Source organism: Marmota flaviventris, chromosome 9 (genome assembly GCF_047511675.1).
Source record: "Marmota flaviventris isolate mMarFla1 chromosome 9, mMarFla1.hap1, whole genome shotgun sequence".
In the NCBI taxonomy this organism is placed as follows: Eukaryota; Metazoa; Chordata; class Mammalia; order Rodentia; family Sciuridae; genus Marmota; species Marmota flaviventris.
Window position 1 is genome coordinate 64,210,234 of NC_092506.1, and position 21,110 is coordinate 64,231,343.

Genomic DNA, 21,110 nt, shown 5'->3' on the forward strand with positions numbered 1-21,110 from the left:
CTTGCTTCTCAGTTCTGCCCACATGCAGGAAATGATGCTAGACAGAAAGCTATATGCCCACAGCCATCCTGCTCCCCTGGGGACCCTGTCAGGACCCCCACCTGTTTCCTGCCACCTTCCTGGCTGTTCTATCTCTGCCCCTATTCCTTCTGTACCTCTCTGTCCCAGAAGCACCCCAGGCCTGGGCCTGGTTCCCAGGCTTCCCTAGCCCACCCAGTCCCTTACAGATGACACCCAAATGTGCCTCCAGCACTGGCCTCTTCCCAGAACTCCAGGCCCCAGTGTCTACCCAACTCCTCAGAATTTCCACATGGAACCTAACTGACATCTCCATCCCCATGTGTCCAAATCTGAGTCCCAGTCCTCTCCTCTCTCCACCTCTGCCTTGCAATTGGCCCCTCTGTCCTTCCAAATGCTCCCACCCCTCCCCTGGCAGTCCTTCTTGAACCTCCTCCTTGGACCTCCTTCCCAGCCCTCTCCCCCATGAAAAAGAGAACAAATCCTGTTGGCTCCACTGCCAAAACGGAATGGGAACCCAGCCCCCCTCATCATGTCCACCAGCCTGGTCCAGGCCCAGGGCTGGGCCCTTTCCCAACCTCCAAGCTTGATCACCACCAGTCCTGTTTTACAAGTGGGGAAACTGAGGGCTCTTCCCCAGGATCACACAGAAAACCCACTTGGGCTAGCGGAACCAGGTCTGCCACTTCCCTGAGGTCCGCAGCTCCCTGGTGGAGTTTTCTCTTACAGCTGGCTTAGCAGGTCGGACCACATGGAGGAGCGGGCTGTGCGCCTTCGTGTGTGTCCCTGAGGAACAAAGAGCTGCCAGCTGGGTTTATGTTTCAAGACGTCTGTCCCCGCCCTTGACCAAGAGATCCTAGAGGGAAACTGGGGCCAGGGCCGAGTGTGGGGGGAACAAGGGGGAGCTGGGACATCAATCGGAAGCCGCCTTGCCTGGAAACCGGAGAGTCCTCCCCGCCAGCCCCAGGATCACTTGAGGAGGCCAGAAACTGCAGGGGCCGGCTGGGGCTCGCTCAGCATTTATTCCATACAGCTGTTTAAAAAGCTTGTTTAAAATATAATCATTATATATATATATATATATATTTATATATAAAATATATAAAGAGGAACTGAGGTGAGCCACCCCAAAGAAAAAGCTATGTTTTATAAATATTTCTGTAGCTCCCACATCCCAAAGGAGGAAGAAGAAAAAAAAAAAAAAAAAACCCGAAAAACATTTACAACCCAATCTAGTGGTTCCATGTGGTGGGCCGAGGGCCCCGCAGAACATTCCCAAAGGCTGATCTTCGTGGCCCCGAAAGGTCAAGTCCACACAGTCTCACCAGCCTCTCACCCTGGCTGCTTGGACCAGTCTGGAAGGCAGCGCGACACTCCAGGGCCTGGGGCTGCCAGGTTATTTTTAATCTTGTCGGTTCCTTTGATGTCTCGGCCCTCCTTCCAGAGTGACCAGGCCTTCTGTTCCTGGTGGCTTCCAAGTGGAGGCAAAACACAAGCCGCCTCCCGCGCCTGGCATCTGGAATTCGCATGGGAAAAGTCCAGGGGGTGCCTCCAGGCCCCGCCCGGCGGAGGGTCCCGAGGAGTCCGCGCTCCTGCTGGGCGAGGGCGTGGCCTCACTTGCAGACGTAGCGCTCCACGGTGCGCTCGCAGCTGTGGCAGGTGACGTAGCAGCACCAGTGATACTTGCAGCGGCACCGCTCTACCACGCGGTCCGTGTAGGGGTTGTAGCCACGGCCACAGCACATGAGGTCGCAGCTGTCACTGCCGTTGGACGTCTTGTTGCACTGCCTGGGGGGTGGGAACGCGAGGTCGGTGAGTGCTCCGTGGGTCGCCCCCAGGGCCCCACCTGCAAGCCTCCCCAAGGCCGCGGTTCTCAGCCCCTCTTGATCTCTGGGGAATTTGAAGTAATCCTCTTGCCTAGGGTAGGTCTAATCCCCTCTATTTCCATTACCAAAATGATGGGGCTGTTTTGTTTCCTGGGAGGTGTCTCTGTTTCTTCTACTTCTAAATACCGAAAGGCTCCCCGCACCAGTCCAATCGTCCTAACTTCACATTGAAATATATTATAATAGATGTGAGAGTCAAATTTACTTTCAGAATCTCAGGACAAATTCTGAAACACCTAAAATGGCCTTGGAGGAGAGGTGAAGTGAGTTTGGCACACTGTGGAGGGAGAGAGGCTGCTGGCACTCAACTCCCAGGTGTCAGCCGTGTCCCTCCAGAATTTTAACTTTCTGGAGGCCTGCAATGTCCTTGGTTGGAGGATGCTGTTGCCCCCATTATCCAGAGAATGCAGGCTCACCAAAGGGCAGAGGCCTAGGACTCCCACTTGGGTCTATGGACAAGCAGGGCTTACGTTCTTTCTGGCACCAGAGCCACTGCTCATGTCTCTCCCCTAAGACCCATGGCTCATTACTGTAGGATGAGGAGCCACCAAAGTTTCCTCTGAAGTGCACACACCCTTCTGCTGCTATCAGCTCCATCTAGTCAAGAGACATCTGTTCAGATGGTCTCCTCTAGCCAGGCTGAGGCTGGAGAGGGAATATTTTATGGGAACAGAGCAGCAGGAATCTGGGCACCAGGCAGAAACAAAAGGCTCCCACAGCCATGTGGACAGAGGCATCCCAGAATGCCCAAGGTGGCAAGCCCTAGAGATGACTGAGGCATCTCATCTCTCCTGGGTGCTCCATGGTGCTGGGGATTGAACCCAGGGGCACTCTATCACTGAGCTACATCCCCTTTTATATTTAATTTTATGTTGAGATAGGGTCTTGCTAACTTGTGATCCTCCTGCCTCAGCCTCCCAAGTCACTGGGATTCCAGATGTGCGTCACTGTATCCAGCTAACCAATCCTCATCTTTATGGATGAGGAAACTACAGCAGAGTATGAAGAGGGGACTTGCCCAAGGTCCCACAGGTTGAGCACAGGCTCTGCAAGAGTTCAGGAGACAGGAGGGTCATCTAAGCTAACCCACATGAGATGAGCAGGCATCTAACCGGCAGAGGAGGGGAAGGGTGTTGGATAGAGGGAGCAGCCCAGGCAAAAGCAAAGAGCATGTGTCAGAATAGTGAGAGAACAGGTAGAAGGGTAGGGCTGGAGGCAGGAAGGCCAGGAGGATGCTGGCCTGAACTGGGCAGGGCCTTGGAGTGAGAGAGGGCTTGCGGGAGGGGACACCCTGGAGAGTCAGCAGGTGACTCAAATATGGAGCTGGGGGCAGGAGGCAGGCATGTGATCTTCATGCCTGGAAGATCACATGCCTTAGAGCCAGGCAGACCTGGGTTCCAATACCAGCTCTGCTCTTCACTGGCTGTGTGATTTAAGTCACTTAACCCTTATTTAGTCACTCAACACCCATAAGTCCCCTTATCCCTATCCAGCAGGTCTCTGGTTAACCACTCTACCCTCTGGAATAGGAAGGGGACAGGGTTTCTTTTTATTCCTTGACTGTTGACATGAAATTGTGCCTGGGAGTGGGAGTTGGGAAGGTGGTGCCGTGGGGCTGGGGAAGATCCTCGGGGACGCCTGGGAGTGGTGGCACAGGCTGTGGGGGGAGGGCAGGTTTCTGGGTGCAGGCCTCTGAAAGAATCATGAGAGGGCTGTGGTTTGGAATGCTGGCAGCAGGTGAGGCCTCAGTTTCCCCAGCTCAGATATGAGGAGCTGCAAGGCATTCTCCACAAGGGAGCTGGCTCCAGAGTGCACAGGCCGCACTGCCACCAAGGCCTGGTCATGCAGCCCCTGCTCCCAAGGCCCCAGCCCCTAACCACACCTCCTCCTCCAAGAAGTCTTCTAGAAGCCCAGGCCAGGTCAGGGCCCCTCTGGGATCCCCTTGCTCCTGGACACCTGAGGACTCTCCCCACTTCCCAGGTAGGTGAACCACAGCTGACCTGAGATGCTAAGCCTGTTGGCACAGAGACACTGGGGGCTGTTTGTTACTACAGCAAAAGCCAACCAGCACCAGGGCCTGCGAGGGCCATGGGGGAATGCCTGCAAGCCGGTGTGCTAAGAGAGCAGGCATGGTGCTGGTCCGTGGGCCTCCCAACAGTGGTGGGAGAGGGGCAGAAAGGAGAGAGACTGTCAGCCCAGCACAGAGGAGATGCTGGGAAGTGAGACTGGAGCTCCATCTGGTTCAGGAAGATGAGCCTGAACCTCAGATCAGTACAGGCGCCAGGCTCATCCAGCTGGGAAGCTGTGGCCTTTCGCAACCCACACAAAGCCACTCACAGGTCCAAGGAGACCCTCTCTTCACTCTGGGGTCTTCAGTGGACTTTGTTTAGCCCCTCTGTGCTCTAGAACCTTCCTCCCTCTCCTTGCCCCCTCACACCCGCCCTGCAGCCTCAGCCCAGACTCTCGCTCCTTCCTGTCTCCCTGGCCTGACCCATTTCATCTCCACTCAGCCCAACCCCTCAATCTGGCCTCCAGATGGGGCCTGGGCCTCCTCACAGAGCCTGCTGCCCTGGCCTGTGGGGACAGAGCCCCCAAGCCACCCCCCTCCTGGAGACAGGAACGTGGGCCGCGGAGGAAGCAGATGCTGGCTGGGCACCAACTATGTGCCAGACGCGTTCCCAGACACCCGCTCTCAGTTCAATATTCCTCTAACCCCGCTGAACACCAGTTTTGTGGAATGCTATTAGGGGCTCCTTAATAAAAGAGTTCCCCAGCCAAGCACCTCTGGGAAACACTGCCTTAATCCAATCCTTCACTGAGGCTTCCTCAGGCCCGTCAATATGTCCTTGTGCCTTGTGCATGGCCAAGGAGAGCTTCCCAGACATATGGGACCTGGGCCTCCTCACAGAGCCTGCTGCCCTGGCCTGACCAGGGAGCTCTTTCTGTCCCCGTAGCTCAAGACTAGCTTTCTCTCCACAAGGTGCTCACCTGGATCCTCACCAGTCCTGTCTCACAGCAGGTCTTCAGCCACCCCGGCCCCTCCCTCTCTCCTGTCCTGAGCTCCCTGTGGCAGCTGTGATTGACCAGCTATGGGGGACCCCAGCCCCAGCTCTAAAACTGGGAGGACAGGGAGAAGATGGGACTGGGGAAGGGCTTGCACATGTCAGGGGGCACAGGGTCATCCCTCTATAGAAGGCAGGCAGACCACACTGTCCCCCAGTTCCCCAGACTGGTTGGGTGGCCCAGCTGACCCCTGTGCCCACCTCCCTGGTGCCTCTCAGCTGATCACATCCCTTATCCTTCACCAGGTTACTTGACAAACATTTATTGAGCACCTGTTTTTCTGTTGGAAAGCCTTTCTCCTCTCTCGGTCATTGTCTCTGGCCATCTAGGGGAGAGGCGGCCGGGGGTCTCATGCCAGCCTCCACTGCCCACTTCCGGCCCTCCCAGAAGTGCTGCAGCGACCCTTGGATCTCTCATCTCCACTCAGCATTCCTGGGGCCTCCCCCTCTGCTGGGCAGGGGCTCCACTCCCCGGGTGCCAGTGGAGCCCCACCGTGTGTGACCCAAGCCGAGTGCAGTGACCGGGGGTGACCTGCCCTTACCTGTCCTGTGTGCCGTGGGAGCCCACCTTCTCGTTCTTCATGCAGAAGTCAGGCGAGCTCTGCAGATAGACGAGTTCTGAGTCCTTCACAGGCCGGATATCCAGGTCCTTGGGCACCAGGTGCTTGCGGGTGCCCATGGGTCGGTGAACTACCTTGGTGGCTGACAGGTAGCGGGTCTTGAGGTCAGCGGCCACGTCCCGCAGCTCCTGCAGCCCCTTCCAGCAGGTGCGGATGGAGCAGGAGCCAGACACCCCATGGCACTTACACTTCGTTTCCAAAGAGGCGCGTAGAGCCTGCAGACAGGGGGGACGTCGGGCTGGGCGGCCGGAGCCCCCTCCCTGGCCTGCCCAGGACCCTTGCCCCCCAGCATGTGGCTGGGCATTCTCACGAGACTCATGCCCAATGGCCTCCAAGGATGGACTGTTCGGCTCTAAAGCTTGGAGGTCTGTGAGTTGTGGTCCAACCCAGAGGTAGGAGGACAGCTGGGAGGGGCAGGAAAAGAGTAGCATTTGCAGGGACAACAGATGCCACTTATTAAGCACCTACTGTATACCAAGCATTCTAACACATGATACAGGTGAATCACCATCACAGCCCATCTAGGAGGTACCATTATCTCCCCCACTTTAAAGAGGCAATGAAGGCTCGGAGAGGTGAAGGTTCATGCCCAAGTTTGCACAGATAGAAAAATCATGAAGCTGGGATTTGAACCCAGGTTTGAGGGTGATTCCAAAAGCTGTGGGCTTTAATTCTTCCATGCCTTTTCTCTCCCACAAAACTTGGGCTTGCTAAATGCTTGCTGGGGAGGGGGAGGATAAAAACGAAAGAATGGAAGGAAGGGAGTTGGGGAGGGATGGCGAGGAAGAGAGGGAGGGAGAAGAGGCAGGGCGAGTGCTGGGGCACCTCCTCCCCATCAGCCCTGGGCCAGCCGTGGCTCTCCACTGCCAGTGCTTCTGCCCGGAAGACCCTTAGCAAGCATGGCACCCCTCAGCGTCACTGCTCTGTCTTTTTCCATGCAAAGCAGGAGTGCCATTTCTACCTTGCAGAGTGCCCTGGGATTCAGTGAGGTGATAGGTAATAAAGGGTTTGTGAATTTTGAAAATAACAACCCTGTGGAAAGTGGGAGGCTTGGGCCTGGAGGCTCAGGTAGACTCTAGACCTGGCTTCAGGCTCAATGCAGCCCCACCTTCTCCCTGGGCCTCAGTTTCTCCATTTGTGTTTGAGGGGCAGGAGTTTGGTGCCATCTAAGGGCCTATGTGTTTGTGTGTGTGTGGTACCAGGGATTGAACTCAGGGGCACTCAATCACTGAGCCACATCCCCAGCCCTTTTTTATATTTCATTTAGGGACAGGGTGTCACTGAGTTGCTTAGGGCCTCACTAAGTTGCTGAGGCTGGCTTTGAACTCGTGATCCTCCTGCCTCAGCCTCCTAAGTCACTAGGATCACAGATATGTGCCACCATGCTTGGCTAAGGGCCTTTTTATTCAGCTTTTTAACCCCCTTTTATTTTCACAGGACTCAAACCCCTACCTGGGCCTGGCCTCCCACCTGCCCTGTGCAAAGATCTACAAGGGTCATTAGTCACCTGTGCTCACCCCCTGCATCGGAGAGATGGGGAAACTAAGGCACCAAGTGGGCATGGAATTGCCTAAAATCACTCAGTAGCGAGGGAGGGAGCTGTTTCAAGTTCCTAGAGCTCCTTCTCCCTCATGAGTGGCAGAATGTGGGGACTGAGGGAGTCCATTTTGGATGTAAAATCTGGAATTTGCTGAGCAGAACCTGAGGAGGGCACGGGGTTAAACAGCACAGCAGGCTTCGGCCTGGAGTCCTCAGAAGGTAAGGCAGACTCGGCCACCCCGTGCCAGTGCCAACCTGTGGCATTTACAATGTCATTCACTGCACTGGCAGGGAGGGGTTGGGGGTACTATGACCGGGTGGCAGGAGGCCTGGGGCTGGCCCTGGGGTGGGGTCTCCATGGATAGGTGCAGGTCAGCAGAGCTGGGAGGCAGGACACAGACTCCCATACAAGCTCTGGGATTTGGCCTCAGTTTCCCAGATTGGGCAAGGATGGCCTGTACATTCTAGAAACCTCACATGAGGGAGACCTTTGAGAGGCACTGAAGCCTCTGGTCATAGAGTCCCACAAACTTGGGCTCCATTGCGCCTTGTGTCCTTGGCTGGGCCACCTAGGTAGATTCTTTCTGCCTCACCTGGCATCTCTGAACCGCGGGGCTAAGGGGCATGTGAGACGCCATCTGTACATGACTCTGGCTGAGGAGCCCCTGCCCGTCTGGGGCCTCTTCCCATCTGTACAAAGGGGAGAACAGCTGCTGCCCCGAGTGGTTTACGGACCAGAGGAAAGAAAATCAAGCATCTGTCGCAGGGTTTGGACCATGGATTGGTGTGAAATGTGCTTGTTTGTTTTAATTTTTTTGAAACTAAAAAGGTCCGTTGGTTCACTTGTGCTATTTTTTGTGCTATTAGATGAGGAACTAATGAAAAATTGATGATGATAGATGCTGGGGTGTGTTTTAGAGGCTGGGGTCGGCTTGGCTGGGGCTCCCTGTCCAATCCAAGGAGATGACTCCTTAGCCTAAGTTTCCATGGTTCCTGGTCCCTCCCAGGGCTGTGGAGCAAGGCACAGGGGGGCTGAGCACCCACGCACCATTTTATAGATGGGAACAATTGAGGCCAGAGAGGAAGTGACTGTCCAGCATCACCTCAGCCATTCAGAGCTCGTGACTCCCAGCTCAGGGCTCCTTCTGCTGGGACAAGCCAGATCCGGTGGACCTGGGGAGGAGGGACCAGCCAAGCCCCAAGCAGCTGGCTGGAGAGGGAAGAGCTGAGGGAGGTTGCAGGTGCGTCAGGTGTGGGCAGTCAGGGCCCGTCCCCCGCCCCCCTCCAGGGGCACACCGACGGCCTTCTCTGGCCAATGGCACAAGCACACCATCCGGGGGTGGGTGGTTACCTGTCTCCCCACTTCACTGTTGTGTAGACGCATCAGTTTATTGGCTTGGGATCCTGTTTTTTTCACCTTCATAGGAGCATCGGAAAACTTGGCTCCCATGAGGAGCCCGTAGCTGAGGTTGTCCGCACATCCTCCCCAGCGGTTCCCAGGCCCGGGTGGCTCACCTGGGACGGGGCCGCAGGAGCAGCCGGGCAGGTCGCCAGAGGTGCAGGCCCGGGCGATGGCGTGGCTGATGGCGGCCGCCGACAGCGCATACACGAAGGCCGACTCCCGGGTCCCTGTGGGGTGAGAAGTGCAAGGTCACTTGGGGCAGATGGTCCAGGGATAGAACCGGACCCAGGTCTGAGACCCTCCTGCATCACCCCCACCCCACTGGGGGGTCAGACAGGGACAGGGTGGTGTAGATGGAGGATGGCACTAAGGCCATCAGTCTGTCAGTCTTATCCCACAGGTGTCCCCCAGCTGGCTGGCGCGCTCCCCTCAGCCCCTGCACACCCACAGCTCACCCCACTCACATCCTACCAGGACCCCTTCGCTCTAGAGAAGCAAAGGCCAGGCCCTGAGATCCTCAAGGCACTCAGAGCCTGATGGGACAGGTGAGTGCGCAGAGAGCCTGCTGCAGGTTGAATCACGTCCCCAAAAAAGGACATGTTCAAGTCCTGCCTCCTAGCGCCTGTGTGACCTTATTTAGAAACAGGGTCTTTGCAGATGGCACCGAGCTAAGATGAAGTCGGACCACATCAAAGACCTTGAATCAGTGGCCGGTGCCCTTAGAGGAGAGGGGATTTGGGATCCATGACACACAGGGAGAATGCCAGGAGGGGACTCCTTCCTATGAGGTGTGGTGGCCCACAGCCCCCTCTGCGCCCGGGAGGAAGGGCTGAAGAACGTGGCAGATGGGGACTGTCGTGCTGCAGCTGCAGGGATGCCTGCAGCCACCAGAAGCTGGGAACAGGCAAGGAAGGAGCTTTCCCAGGGGCCTGCAGAGGAAGCAGACCCTGCCAAGGACTCCATTTCAGACTTCCAGGCTCCGGAACTGGGAGAGGGTACATTTTGGTTGTTTGAAGCCAGCCAGTCTGTAGCACACCGTCACAGCAGCCCAGGAAACTAATCCGGGCAGAGGCAAGGCGCCTTGGCTGGACACTGTCCCCCGGGTCCGAGCCCTGCTCCATCTCTTAACTGGCAGGCACTTCCCCTTCGGGAGCCTCAGTTTCCTTAGCCGCAGAGTATAGAGATATACCCCCGGCAGGCCCGTGCTGGCCTCCAGATAACTGGGGAGGAAGGAAGGAGGCCGCATCGAGTGCTACACAAACAGGAGCTGTCACTGCTTAGGATCCACAAGGGGAGTTATTATCACACAGTGGAGAGATAAGACCCACTTGGGCGTTTCTGTCTGTCAAAAGTCTCTCTATCATAGCCAGGTCTCCAACACCCGCCTCCTCCAGGAAGCCTGCTTCACAGATGTCCTGTCCCTAACCCCCACATGCACCTGCAAGACCCTCAATTTCCATCAGCTGAGCCTGGCACCTGGGTGCACGCCTGTAATTCCAGCAGCTTGGGAGGCTGAGGCAGGAGGATCAGGAGGTTCAAAGCCAGCCTCAGCAACTTAGTGAGGCCCTAAGCAACTCAGTGAGGCCCTGTCTCAAAAAAAAAATACAAAAAAGGGGGGGGGGGGATGTGGCTCAGTGGTTAAATTCAATCCCCAGTACTCCTCACCCCCACAAAAAAAATTTCCATCAGCTGGTCTAGGATTGCCTGGGGCACACCTGCTACCTGAGGGTGGGCTCTATGGCCTCCTCACTGATATAGTCCCTGGCTGACCTTCAGGACCATGGGAACGACCTTGGGGCATGCTGTGAGCCTCCTGCTTCCTCCGCCCATGCTGAGGGGTGCGTGTGTACCTGTAAAGTCTCAGGCTCCCTGCACTGGCGTGTCACTCGCCAGTGTTCACTCACTCGCTGGCTCACGCCTGAATGCCCGTCCGTACCTATGAATGACTCATGCACCCATCGGCCTGCCCAGCCGTGCCTGCGTCCGTGCCGGTCCGTCATCCACCGATCCACTCATCCATCCACGAGCCTGCGAATCCACCCATCCGTGAATCCACCCACCTATCCAAACACACCTAGATTCACGCCTGAATTCACTCATATCCCACCCACCACCACCCCCCCCACCGCGTGCTGTCGGCAGCCCCCGCCCTACCTCTCTCCAGGTCAAGCAGGTAGTTGGGGGCGAGCTCAATGGAGGAACAGTTCCAGCGCATGTCGGCGAAGGCCCTGCGGCAGGCCTTGGTGACCTCGCGGGCAGCGCGCACGATGGTATGCATGAGCTCCAGGTTGCTGCGGCACAGCTGGACCTGTGCAGACACCAGGCCCTCCAGCTGCTTGCAGTGCTGCGTCTGGTTCAGCGCCAGGGCGGCCGGTGTCTTGGACAGCGCCCTGCACACCGCCGAAAACGACCCAAGGAAGAAAGACAGGGCTGTGAGGGGCCCTGTTGCCGCCGCTGGCCCTGCCAGCTCAGCTTTCCCCTCAGTGACTGGAGCTTTTCTTGGAGGGAGCCAGGAAAACCAGAGGTAAAGAGCCACGGATGGAGCAGCAGTTCCCCCTCCCACTCGGTGTGACCTTGGGCACATCCTTTGCCACCTCTGGACCTAAAGCCCTAACCATAACATAGGATCACAACCCCAACCCACCTGAGCCACATGACAATTGTACCAGCACTAAAAGGGTTTGCACCTCACAAAGCCCTCTCATCCCTTGCCATCCGGAGTTCTCACGCAGCTGTGAATGATTTCTCTTTACTCAACATTCATTCAGCACATGTGCCAAAAACTGTGCTAACTGCTAGATTATTATAATCATAATAATTACATATACTATTAATTGAGCATTTACTATATGCCCAGGATGAGTTAGGAGCTCTTTATCTTTTCATTTAATTACTGAACCCATTTGCTATGTCGAGAGGCCTGTAGCCAGGCAAAAGATTTGGACCCTTTCCCCAGATAAAATCAGCAAGCTGTCCACGAGGATGTTGGGGTGGGGGTGCAGGCGGCTAACAGGATTCCAGAGCCCTACAGAATGAGAGAATGCGCTTGGACGAGGAGGGAAGACTTCCAGGCAGAGGAAGAGGCAAGATCAAAGGCGCAGAGTGGCCCCAAGCCATGAGCAGGGACATGTTGATGTGTTTGGACAGCAGCGTCAGCACCAGTGGTCCACAGAGCCTTGTCAGACAGGGCTTCCTGACCTAACTGGACCAGTTCCAGGCTGCCTAGGCCTCGCCTTCTTGGGGTGCCTGTTGTCTAAACCCCCAAAGCCCTGACTGGGAGGGCTCTGACTGCGCACGCCAACGCCAACGCCTCTGTGGGCTCTTGGTTGTTCATAGCCCCTCCAGCTCCTCCCAGCGTCGGCTGTCCGTTTCCCAGTGAACAGAGCTCTCACTCCTTGGCTCAGGGGTCATCCTGGACCAGATTATCACATATGAGGACAGAGGCCCAGCCAGTGGTGGAGCTTCCCGGCATCCCCCTGTGAGTCCCGTCTTCCCTCCCCAGCAGGCCCAGGCCCTAAGGGATGCGTGGGCCTCCTTCCTGGGCGCCCTGCTCTGCACAGCTGGCCCGAGCCTCCCTGCTCTTGCTCTTGCCAGTTTGTTCCTTTACTTTGAGCCTGTTTTCTCAGTTTTAAAATGGGAAGGATTGCATGAGTGACAGCAAATCAAACATGTGGCCTAATGGCAGGCGCACAGTGCGAGCTCATGCAGCGTGGGCTGCCGTCCATTCCCTGGGCTCCTGCTCCAGCCAAGAAGTGGGGTGAGGGCTGATCCTGTCTCAGTGCAGGCAGTGCCTGAGTGCTGGGTGCCACAGCTCCAAAGGAGGGGAGCTCTGAGCTCCCAGGATCTGATGCTCATTGCCTGGGGCCCTGAGGACCCTGGCAGCCACTTTGGGTCTTAACTTCCATCTATGAAGTCATCAAGCAAGAGCCTCCCCAGCTAGCAGTGAGCAAGGTCCTATGAGGGAGGCCCCAGGGACCCACTGGCTGGGACAGGAGCAGCTGGCCGCAGTCTGCAGGGGAGGCTTCACCCCTGGAAGCACCAGGGGGAGGCAGCAGACTCCATAGCAGAGGAGGCCCGCAGTCCTCTGGTAATTAGTGGTAATGACCGTTTCTTACTAAATCCCCCTTGGGGAGGTAATCAAGGACTAAGGCAGGAGGCGGGGGAGTCACTGTGTGGAAGTCTCCCCAGGCTTGCCTCCCTCCGCAGACCCCTAATTGGAAACATTTTGGTTTATCTAGGGGTGGGGCGTGGGGGAGAGGGTGGAAGAAAGGACAGGAGGGAACAGAGAGTTCACCCGGAGGCCTGTGCCTGGGTTCTACAGGGGTGGTGGTGGGCAGCAGGCTTCTCTCACTCAGGATTCAGGGGTCTGCTGGGACTGGCTCTGACAGAGGCTTGGTTCAAACTCTGGCTCAGTCACCACCTACCACGTGACCCTGCATGTTGCTACCCTTCTCCCAGCCCCATAGAACACATCCATAGTGTTCTATGCCCAGGACTGACACAGGCTCTGATGGCGGGGACATTTTAGGGTGACACAAGCTGGGCAAATGGCTTCACCTCTCCCCCATCGCCTGAGCCATGTATTCCCTCTCCTTTCTGCTACACCAGCCCATCTCTGCGCCTGGGTGGTCCTTCCCCCTCCGCCTCCTGCAGGGACAAGGCATCTGCCCAGCTTCCTCCAGTCTCCCCAGTGCCCACCCTGCCCAGCCTATCACTGAGTGGTCTTCCTGAGGTTGTCAGCAGCCCTACCTTCACCTCCCTAAGGTAAGGCCACCTTGCAAGAAGGGCCTCCATCCCTCTTGCCCAGGCACAGGGGCAGGCCATATGATGAGATCTTAGCCAAAGACCTACGGTCAGGCTTCGAGAGCCCCAGGGTCTCTGCCATTCTGCAGTCCATTCTTTATCAGATGCTTCGGTCACAGCTCTGGGCTCATGAGGCCTCAGAAGGGTCCCTACCAGCACACCCAGAATGTGGCCTGGAAGCTCCTGCTTCCCCCATGGAGAGATGGGATGAGGTCAACAGTCAGTGGCAGAGGCATCCTCAGGATAAGGAGGACCTTGGGTAGGGCTTTGGGTGGACATTAGGGGACCACAAATTTTGACCCAGTGGTTCTGCCTCTGTGGATCTGTTGACCCAGGGGTGGGAAAGCGATGGAGTCTGAGGAGCTGGGGACTCTAACCCACCTGCCCAGCACCTTGGGCTTTCCTGGACTACACCTCATTCTGATGCTCACAGGCAGGGAGGGTGGAGCAAGAGCTGGGCTTCTGTCTAGCCCCCTGGGTGGGCTTGGAGAACTCTTCCATCTGTGACAAGCAAGACTCTTCAGTTAGGCCTTAGGTTTAGGAACCAGGCTCCTCAGAAATGCTCCTCCTTCTCCAGCCACACCAGGCAGGGGACTGCAGCTGCCAGCCCAGGAAGAAGCCCCCAGGCCACATGGCAAGAGTCCTCCTATTCCTCCTAAGAATTTGTCCCAGGGCTTCACAGTCAAGAGGGACCAGGCCAGCTCCCTTCCTCCACTGTGTACCTGTGGTAACTAAGGGTGGTGAAGGCCTGGAACTTGCAGATGGAGCCCTACCTAGAGGAGACCTCCTAGACCTCAGAAGCTCCCTGCCCTGGCCCCACACGTGCTGACCCCTCTGTGTCCCATCCCGCAAGGAAGCCCCAACAGCCTCCATCAGATTTGACAATCGAAAAGCTAAAGGGCAGTGCCAGTTCCCAGGGTGCGAATGGGAAAACTGAGGCCCAGAGAAGGGCAGGGCTTGCCCAGCCTGTGCACAGCCAATCGTACAGACCGAGCTGGAACCCAGGCCTCCCAGGGCCAGGCGGGGGCTCCTCCCCTGCATGGCAGAGCTGGGGAGCTGAGGCTCTGAGAGGCTGAAGGGTTGCCTGGGGCTATGTTGGTAGAATGAGCCCAAGCTGAGACTCCCTCCTTCCACTTCACTTTGCAGCAGCTATGGCCCTTCTAGAGTTTCTTGGGACTCTTCCTTAAGAGGCCCCACCCCTGTGTGAGTGGCAGGCTCAGGGCAGCACAGGGAGGGCCTGTCTTCTCATGGGGCAATCCCACAGGTAATGGGACCACCCTCAGCCCTCCCTCACCCAGACAACCAAAGGGGTGGGTGCCCAGACCTCCCCCCAATACTTGCTGGTCTGGGGATCTCCAAGCACTTGACTTGAGAGGTAAGTTATAGGAGGGTCTCCAGGAAGCAGGTGCTTCCATCCTGACTACCACCCCACCTGCTCAGGCAGGTGAGCCCACCAGGTGAGCGTCCCAAGTTACTCAGCCACATCTGGTTTCAGATTCTGTGTCAAATGTCCCTTTCATCTATAAGTTACTTTCCAAAGCCCAGGGCAGCACTGCCCCAGGATTGCCCCAGGACAGCTGATCCTCCTGGATGAGTCCCCAGCATCCTGCTCCCACTGTACCACTGTGCTGGGGTTTCCCTACAGACACCCTGAACCAGCTGTGTGACCTTGCGTGAGTTATTTACCCTCTCTCTACCTTAATCTCCTTGTTTGTAAAAATGGTAGGGATGAAATTATCACCTGCCACATAGGAGCATTCACGAATTAAATGACCACAGCTCTTGGAGCCATATCCGGGGCACTTACTAGCAGGTGCTCATGGTTCCTGGTCTCTCCCAGCTTCCCTGAGGCAGGGTCCTGCCTCCTGCTATGCTCCTGCTATTCCTCCATCTGGGACACTGGCTTGGCCTTCCATCTCTGCCCATCAGAATCCTCCGTGTCTTTCCAAGCCCAACTGCAATTACCTCCCTTGGGTGGAACTGACCACTTCTCCTCTGGGATCCTATGCTCCCTCCCAGGACAGCTCACAGCCCACCTTGCATTTTCACATGTCCCTCCCCACCAAGAGGCTGGAGCTTCTTGAAGGCAGACACTAAGTGGGTAGCGCCTGGGCTACACAGTGCAGATAGCGTGGGTGTCGGGCTGAGCCAGCTACCTGTCCTGCCATATGCCAGCTTGGGGGCCTGTGTGAATCACGCACTTCTCAGAGCTTCACTCCTGCCACCATAGGGCCTGGATGTTAGCAGCATTCCTGTGTCTCCCTGTGAACTACAAATGTCACCTAAGCCCAGTCAGTTCCAGGTCTCTGATGCTCTTTGTGCCCTCAGCAAATCCTTCCCTTCCCCAGGACCTCATTTCCTTATCCGTAAAGTGGGCGAGGGTGAGGGGGGATTCCCTCAATGACTGGGGTTCCTGCCCACAGGAAGAATCCTGGTGCCTACGGCCAGAGGAAGGTGGTGGTTTCTCAAAGTTCATGAGGGGCAGCTGGGAGGAGCCTATGCCCCAGGGAGGGGAGACCACCTGCCCAGGCCTCTCCTTACAAACAGGAAGCACCAGAAGACAGGACTCCCCTCTTGAGTCATCAATTAATTGATAACTCAGTTCCAGAAGGGGCAGGGCCCATGACCTCCAGACTGTTTGCTGACGGCCCAGCAGCTATCTCCCTGTGTTCCAGTTAATCCCCAAGCCCTCCTAGGGGCCCCTCCCCAGCCCCCATAATCTGTTCCCTGCTGTTTTATCTGCATGGTTCGCTGCCGCTGCCCCTGCCCCAACTCCAGACCTGTGTCCTGTCCTGGACCTTCCCACCCTGGGAGTCTCCTCCACCATCATACTCTCCTCCCCACTGTGCCCTGCCTAACTATCTGCATGGAGCTCTGCAGTGGCAAGGGGGCAAGCCCTGGAAAATCTCCCCAGCGTCCCAAGTGTGTGACCCCGCCAGGTGGCTTCCCCACCTCTGGGCCCCCACACCCCAGCACCGGTCTCTTCTAGGACACTTGGACACTTGTGGAGTTATTTACGGCCTGGGCTTATCTCTCCCAACCCAGAGGGCAGCTCCTCCAGCAAGGGGCCGGGTTTCACTTCTCTCTCCGCACCCATCTCTGTCCCTTGCGCTGCCCACGGAGAGGAGACCTGACCGTCTCCTATGGCCCCCTGATATTCATACCCAAAGGAACCCCTGCACATGTGCACAGCCGCTGACAGCTCAGAGGTCCTCCCCGAGCCTCTTTTCCCATGGAATCTAAGTGAGCTGAGTCTCCCCTCCTCTGAGGGAGGAAGACACTGAGGCTCTCAGAGGTAGAATGACACTTCCCCAAGGTCACCTAGGCGGAGAGGTCAAGAATGTCGTTGTGAACCCCCAGCTAGGGTCAACAGCCTGAGAAGGGAGACGATCTAGAGCTCGCCGCCTTGAGCGAGTGCGCCCCTCGACAAGGATGTCTTGCGGAGGTGTGTGACAGACACCTCGGTGGCTTTTGCGCAAACATCAGCGGGCCAGGACGGGACAATTCCACTGCCCGCTGCGAAAGCCCTTGGAAAGGACGGCATTTTGCAGAGGAGGAAATCGAGGCTAAAGAAGAATGAATTCCTCACGACCCCCAAGTCATCTTGGACTCCCGGGTCTTGGCAAACTCGACCAATCCAGGAGACCCCTTTAGGCCCTCCCCTGCCCAAAACTCCCGCCCCGGGCCCGTCTGCGTGGAGGCGAGGTCCCTACTTACAGCCACTTGATGCCATAGCACACGCCGGTCTGGAGTGCCAAGGCGAAGAGCAGAGCCTCGCAGACCTGCGGCCGCGCCCTCATCGTCGCGCCGCGGGCACGCCCGGGGGTCGCACCCTGCAGAAGCCGCGCCGAAGTCCCGCTGCCTGCACCGCCACCGCCGCGGGTCCTGCGCGCACGCCGCCTGCAGTCGGGGAGAGGAGAGCGAGGCGGCGGGTTAAGGCGGCGCGCGGACGGGGAGGCGTTTTATTCAAATTACAAAGGAGGGGTCGGACCCGGGGAGGCCAAGCGCGCGGCCGGAGTCCTCTCCCGCCCGGCACGGCCCCGGGACCCGCCAGAGTCTGGCTCGAATTAGGTGCGGCCAGAGCGCGGCCGAGGGCGTGTCCACCTAGCGCAGCGCCGGCCGCCCAGGAAGGGCAGGAGGCTACAGAACCAGAGTCGCTGGGAGAGACCAGGCGCAGTGACAGCGAGAGGGAGAGACAGACTCAGAGAACGAGGCTGAAAGCTGCAGAGGCAGAGGGAGAAACTGGACAGACCTACAGACCCAGGGACGGAAACAAGAGGGGTCCCGGCTGGAGACAGCAGCTTCGGGGCCTGGGATCCGGGTTCTTATCTCCGAACTATTGATTAGTAGCTTAATTATGACCTTGGCGATTCTCCTGAACCCTTCTGTAAACTGGGGTGATTTGGGCACAGTTCACTTTTTATAAGGAACGTTCTCCTAACATGATAGCCTTTGCTCCTCTCGGCAGCCCATCTCACAGATGAGAAAACTGAGGCCACGAGATGTGAAACAGGCTGTTCCAGTGAGCCGTCTGTACTCGGTGTTCTGTTCTCAGGTCTACCGGTGTCCGGTGAGATCAAGCGAGTGAGAAGTCAGGAAATGAGGGCTTGCTCCGGGCCATCTGTTTCTGTCTGGGAAGGGGAGGATGAGGAATGGGATGGCAAAGTTCTTTATAAAACAATAATGAATCAGGGTCTGGAATCTCCGAGTTCCTATTTGGTGGATCCACTTTGGAGGGCAAGAGAGAGTGAGGTGCGTGGCCAGGCTCCAGGCGGGGCCACGCGGCCTTGGCAGAGCCGGGTAGCTCGCCGAGCCGGCACGATGCTGCCTCACACCGCCAGGCGGCGTCCCAGGGCCGCGCAGCTGCTGCCACCCCGCCCGCTCACAATCCGCAGAGCTGCTTTCTGCGGCTTTCTCCCCCTCTTCATTCTCACCTCATTAACTGCCTTCCCAGCTTCTCCCAAATTTACCAACACCTGGCGTTCGCCTGGAGTCCTACACAGCCCCAGCAGCCCCTTTCCCCTCTGAGGAGCAGAGACAAAGGGATTCCTTTCTAAAGGAATTGCAGAGTTAGAAAAAGGAGGAGCCCGACTGGGGGTGGGGGGTCGCTAGAAGAGAAAGAGTTCTCGTCTGGCACGGTGAGCTTGGGCAAAGCCTCAAACACTTCCAGCCTCAGTTTCCCTTTCTGTAAAATCAAGGGACTGAACTTCACACATCTGCTGAGGTCTTTTCAACCTCCCAATCCTCTTTTGAGTCTTTGAGCCTCCTTCTGCCGGTTTCCATTATTACGTATACTTGTGTAGTATGTGCTAGTACATGTGTGCCATAAGCAAGCAAAGGGGGGGGGGGGGGAAGGCAAAGAGAAAACTCCAAATTGCTTTTTTTCCTCCTCTACAGAGTCCCCCAGCTAAGCGCCCAGCACAGTGGCGCTCAGTGACAGCAGGGTTATGGGTGTAGCTGAACCCCTCCTTCCACCTAGTCTACATCCGAATCCTTTGTCTTACTAGTCCTGGAAGTTTACCGCACTCCTCAGAACGAGAAAAATATCTGCTGATTGGGGGAGGGGATCAAAATTCCAGTCACCGTCTCTCCTCTCCGCCCCCTGAAGTGTGGGCTCTCCCCCATGGCCCCCAGCATAACTGGGTGGGGAGGGTCCAAGGGCTGCACAAGGAAGAAGGCGCGCAGACTTACAGCGGAGGATCAGTGTCCAGCCCAACTCTCCTAGGGAGAGGAGAGACCGCCCAGGTCACACGGTGCACCGGGACCTAGGCCTGCAGCAACTCTCTGCTCTTTCCGAGTGGCTCCGACAGTTCCAGGTTTCTTCCGGCGCTCCACCTCGTCGCTGGTGGAGGAAGTTTTTGACCTGGGCCTCTGGGTCCTGACGGATATTCCCGTCCCGTGTAAGAATCTCCAGGACAGCCACACGGGCCGCTGGGTCACCCTCAACCTAAGCCCTGCGGGTCAGAGCGCACTCGCCTCTCGGAGTCCCCGGCCCGCCAGGGGGCGCTAAGCCGGGGTTCAAGGTGGGATCTATTAACTGTCTCCCCAGCGGTGAGACTTTGGGCAATTCCCCTCCTCTTCCTGGGTCCGGGTGTCCTCTTCTGAGGGTGAGATGACGTGTGGAATGAGTCCCCTCTCCGTTCCGGTCTTTCTATAAGACATCTACATGCCTTGGTCAGTCCTGACCACTTGCTTCGGGCCTTGCGTGGAGCCTCGTTAGGGGCCAGGCGCGTAGTAGTGCGCTCGCGTTAAAGTGCAGTGTCTGCAGAGACAGAGGTCCTTTCCTCCCTCCTCCTGGAGAATAGGTCCAAGCTACCCAACCTGCAGCAGGTGGAGAAGGGGACCGCCACGGCTGTGCACACGCTGGACACCGTGAGCGTAGTGCCGACAACAGGTGGTCATGTCTCTTGCCGTGGAGGACTTTGGAAACCTCGCCTCTAGGGCAGCCTACGCTCTGAGCTTAAGGAGGCGAGGATTTGCATAGCCTCCCTTACCCCGACACGCCGGTGCTGGGCCCGGAGCGAGCGCCGCGACCAGGGGCAGTGTCCACGCTGCACGGAAGGTCCGCACTGGCGGGTCCAGCCTCGGGTAGTGCAGCCCTCAAAGTGGACCGGGTGAGCCACGGCTTCAAGGTTACCTGGAGAAGTGTAGCGAGGCAGCAACCGCCACCGGGCTTTTACCCCAGTCCCGAGTCTTTCGGGATATGTCTGCTCAGCTGCGGCCGCTGCGCAGCGTCACCGCGGAGATCCGGTGTTTTGGAAGTGGAAGAGGAGGGTGGGGAGCTTGGGATCCCTACCCTGGAGCTCAACTTTGCGTACCCTAGGTCCATGAGGGACCGGGAGACACCGCAGCGCCGGGTATGGGGGTTGTGGCGGGAGGTGTAGGCTCCTGAGCGAACTCAGCCAGATGTTGGGGTGGCTCCAGATGTGCCGCGGGGCAGGGGTCAGATCTCTCCTCCTCCCCAACCCCCATCCTGGAACTCAGGTCTGTAAACAAACTCGGTTTTTGCCTTACCCCTGTTGCCTTTGGAAGTTCTCAAAACAAGGCATCCGTCCCCCATCCTCCAATTTGGTAGGAGCTGCCGAATTTCTCTGCCTTTCGCTACCCTCTCCCGCCTCGCACACACACTCCCTTTGCCGAGGGATCCAAGTCCCCCATCCCCGGGATGGCTCGGGCATGACCTCATCAGCGGGCTGACTAGAAGGGAGGGGGTCGAGTCCCGGAGTGGGGGACAGGGCCAGGAAAGGTCCGTGAGGGCCCTAGGAACTGCGCAGCCCACCCCATCCCGCAACACTCACAAGTCAGGTACCGAAGCTGCGCTGCGCAAGCGGAATTCCTAGGACTGCCGCAGAAGAGAGGTACGGAGGACATGCTGTGCTTGCCCGGGAATGGGTGCCCAAGGAGGTCGTGGCGGGTGCTAGAAGAGCGGTCCCCTCGGACTCGGGCGCCCCCAGCCTTAGCGGATCCCCGCTGAGTGTCTGCCGGCTGCCCACAACCACTGCTCACCTCTCAGGGCGCTCTTCGTGCGCGCCCTGCGTACCCCGCTGTCCAGATGGGTCTCGAGCGGCGAGCGCGGCCCCTAGTGGACCCGAACGCACTTCGGCAGAGCGAGCAGCGAGGACGCCCTCACTGTGGAGCGGCTGGAGAAGAATCCCGAGGATACCCGCAAACGGAGATCGGCTTGCGTGCAGCACGAACCGTGGCGCGGAGCCGAGCTGCTTTCCGCTGGGCTCAGCGCCTGGGCCCTGCACTCATCTGCTCGCTGGAGCTCTCCCCTTCG

General features: G+C 57.6%; 1 protein-coding gene across 3 annotated transcripts; it reads right to left on the reverse strand.

Moving 5' to 3' along the window:
- Positions 1 to 1,067: 1,067 nt before the first annotated feature.
- Wnt11 (Wnt family member 11) lies at positions 1,068 to 20,873 on the reverse strand. 3 transcript variants are annotated; one of them, XM_071616503.1, is made up of 6 exons: positions 20,837 to 20,873; positions 17,048 to 17,230; positions 10,682 to 10,917; positions 8,477 to 8,754; positions 5,509 to 5,990; positions 1,068 to 1,806 (listed from the first exon to the last, which is right to left on the reverse strand). In XM_071616503.1, the coding sequence occupies exons 2-6, from the start codon at positions 17,128 to 17,130 to the stop codon at positions 1,632 to 1,634; spliced, it is 1,254 nt and encodes a 417-aa protein (XP_071472604.1). In that variant the 5' UTR covers positions 17,131 to 17,230; positions 20,837 to 20,873; the 3' UTR covers positions 1,068 to 1,631. The 3 variants fall into 3 exon arrangements, with proteins under 3 accessions (XP_071472604.1, XP_027798503.1, XP_071472603.1); XM_027942702.2 differs by lacking the exon at positions 20,837 to 20,873 and adding an exon at positions 19,022 to 19,309 and having other exon boundaries at positions 5,509 to 5,801; XM_071616502.1 differs by lacking the exon at positions 20,837 to 20,873 and adding an exon at positions 19,022 to 19,309.
- Between the last annotated feature and the right edge of the window lie 237 nt (positions 20,874 to 21,110).

Bases quoted from the DNA above. Each gene is read 5' to 3' on its own strand.
- Wnt11 (XM_071616503.1), bottom strand. From the start codon at position 17,130: ATGAGGGCGCGGCCGCAGGTCTGCGAGGCTCTGCTCTTCGCCTTGGCA. The intron at 8,755-10,681 runs GTAGGGCGGGGG...CTCACCCCACAG, and splicing joins CCTGCTTGACCTGGAGAGAG to GGACCCGGGAGTCGGCCTTC. The intron at 5,991-8,476 runs GTAACCACCCAC...TGCCCCTCCCAG, and splicing joins ACAGTGAAGTGGGGAGACAG to CTGTCCTCCTACCTCTGGGT.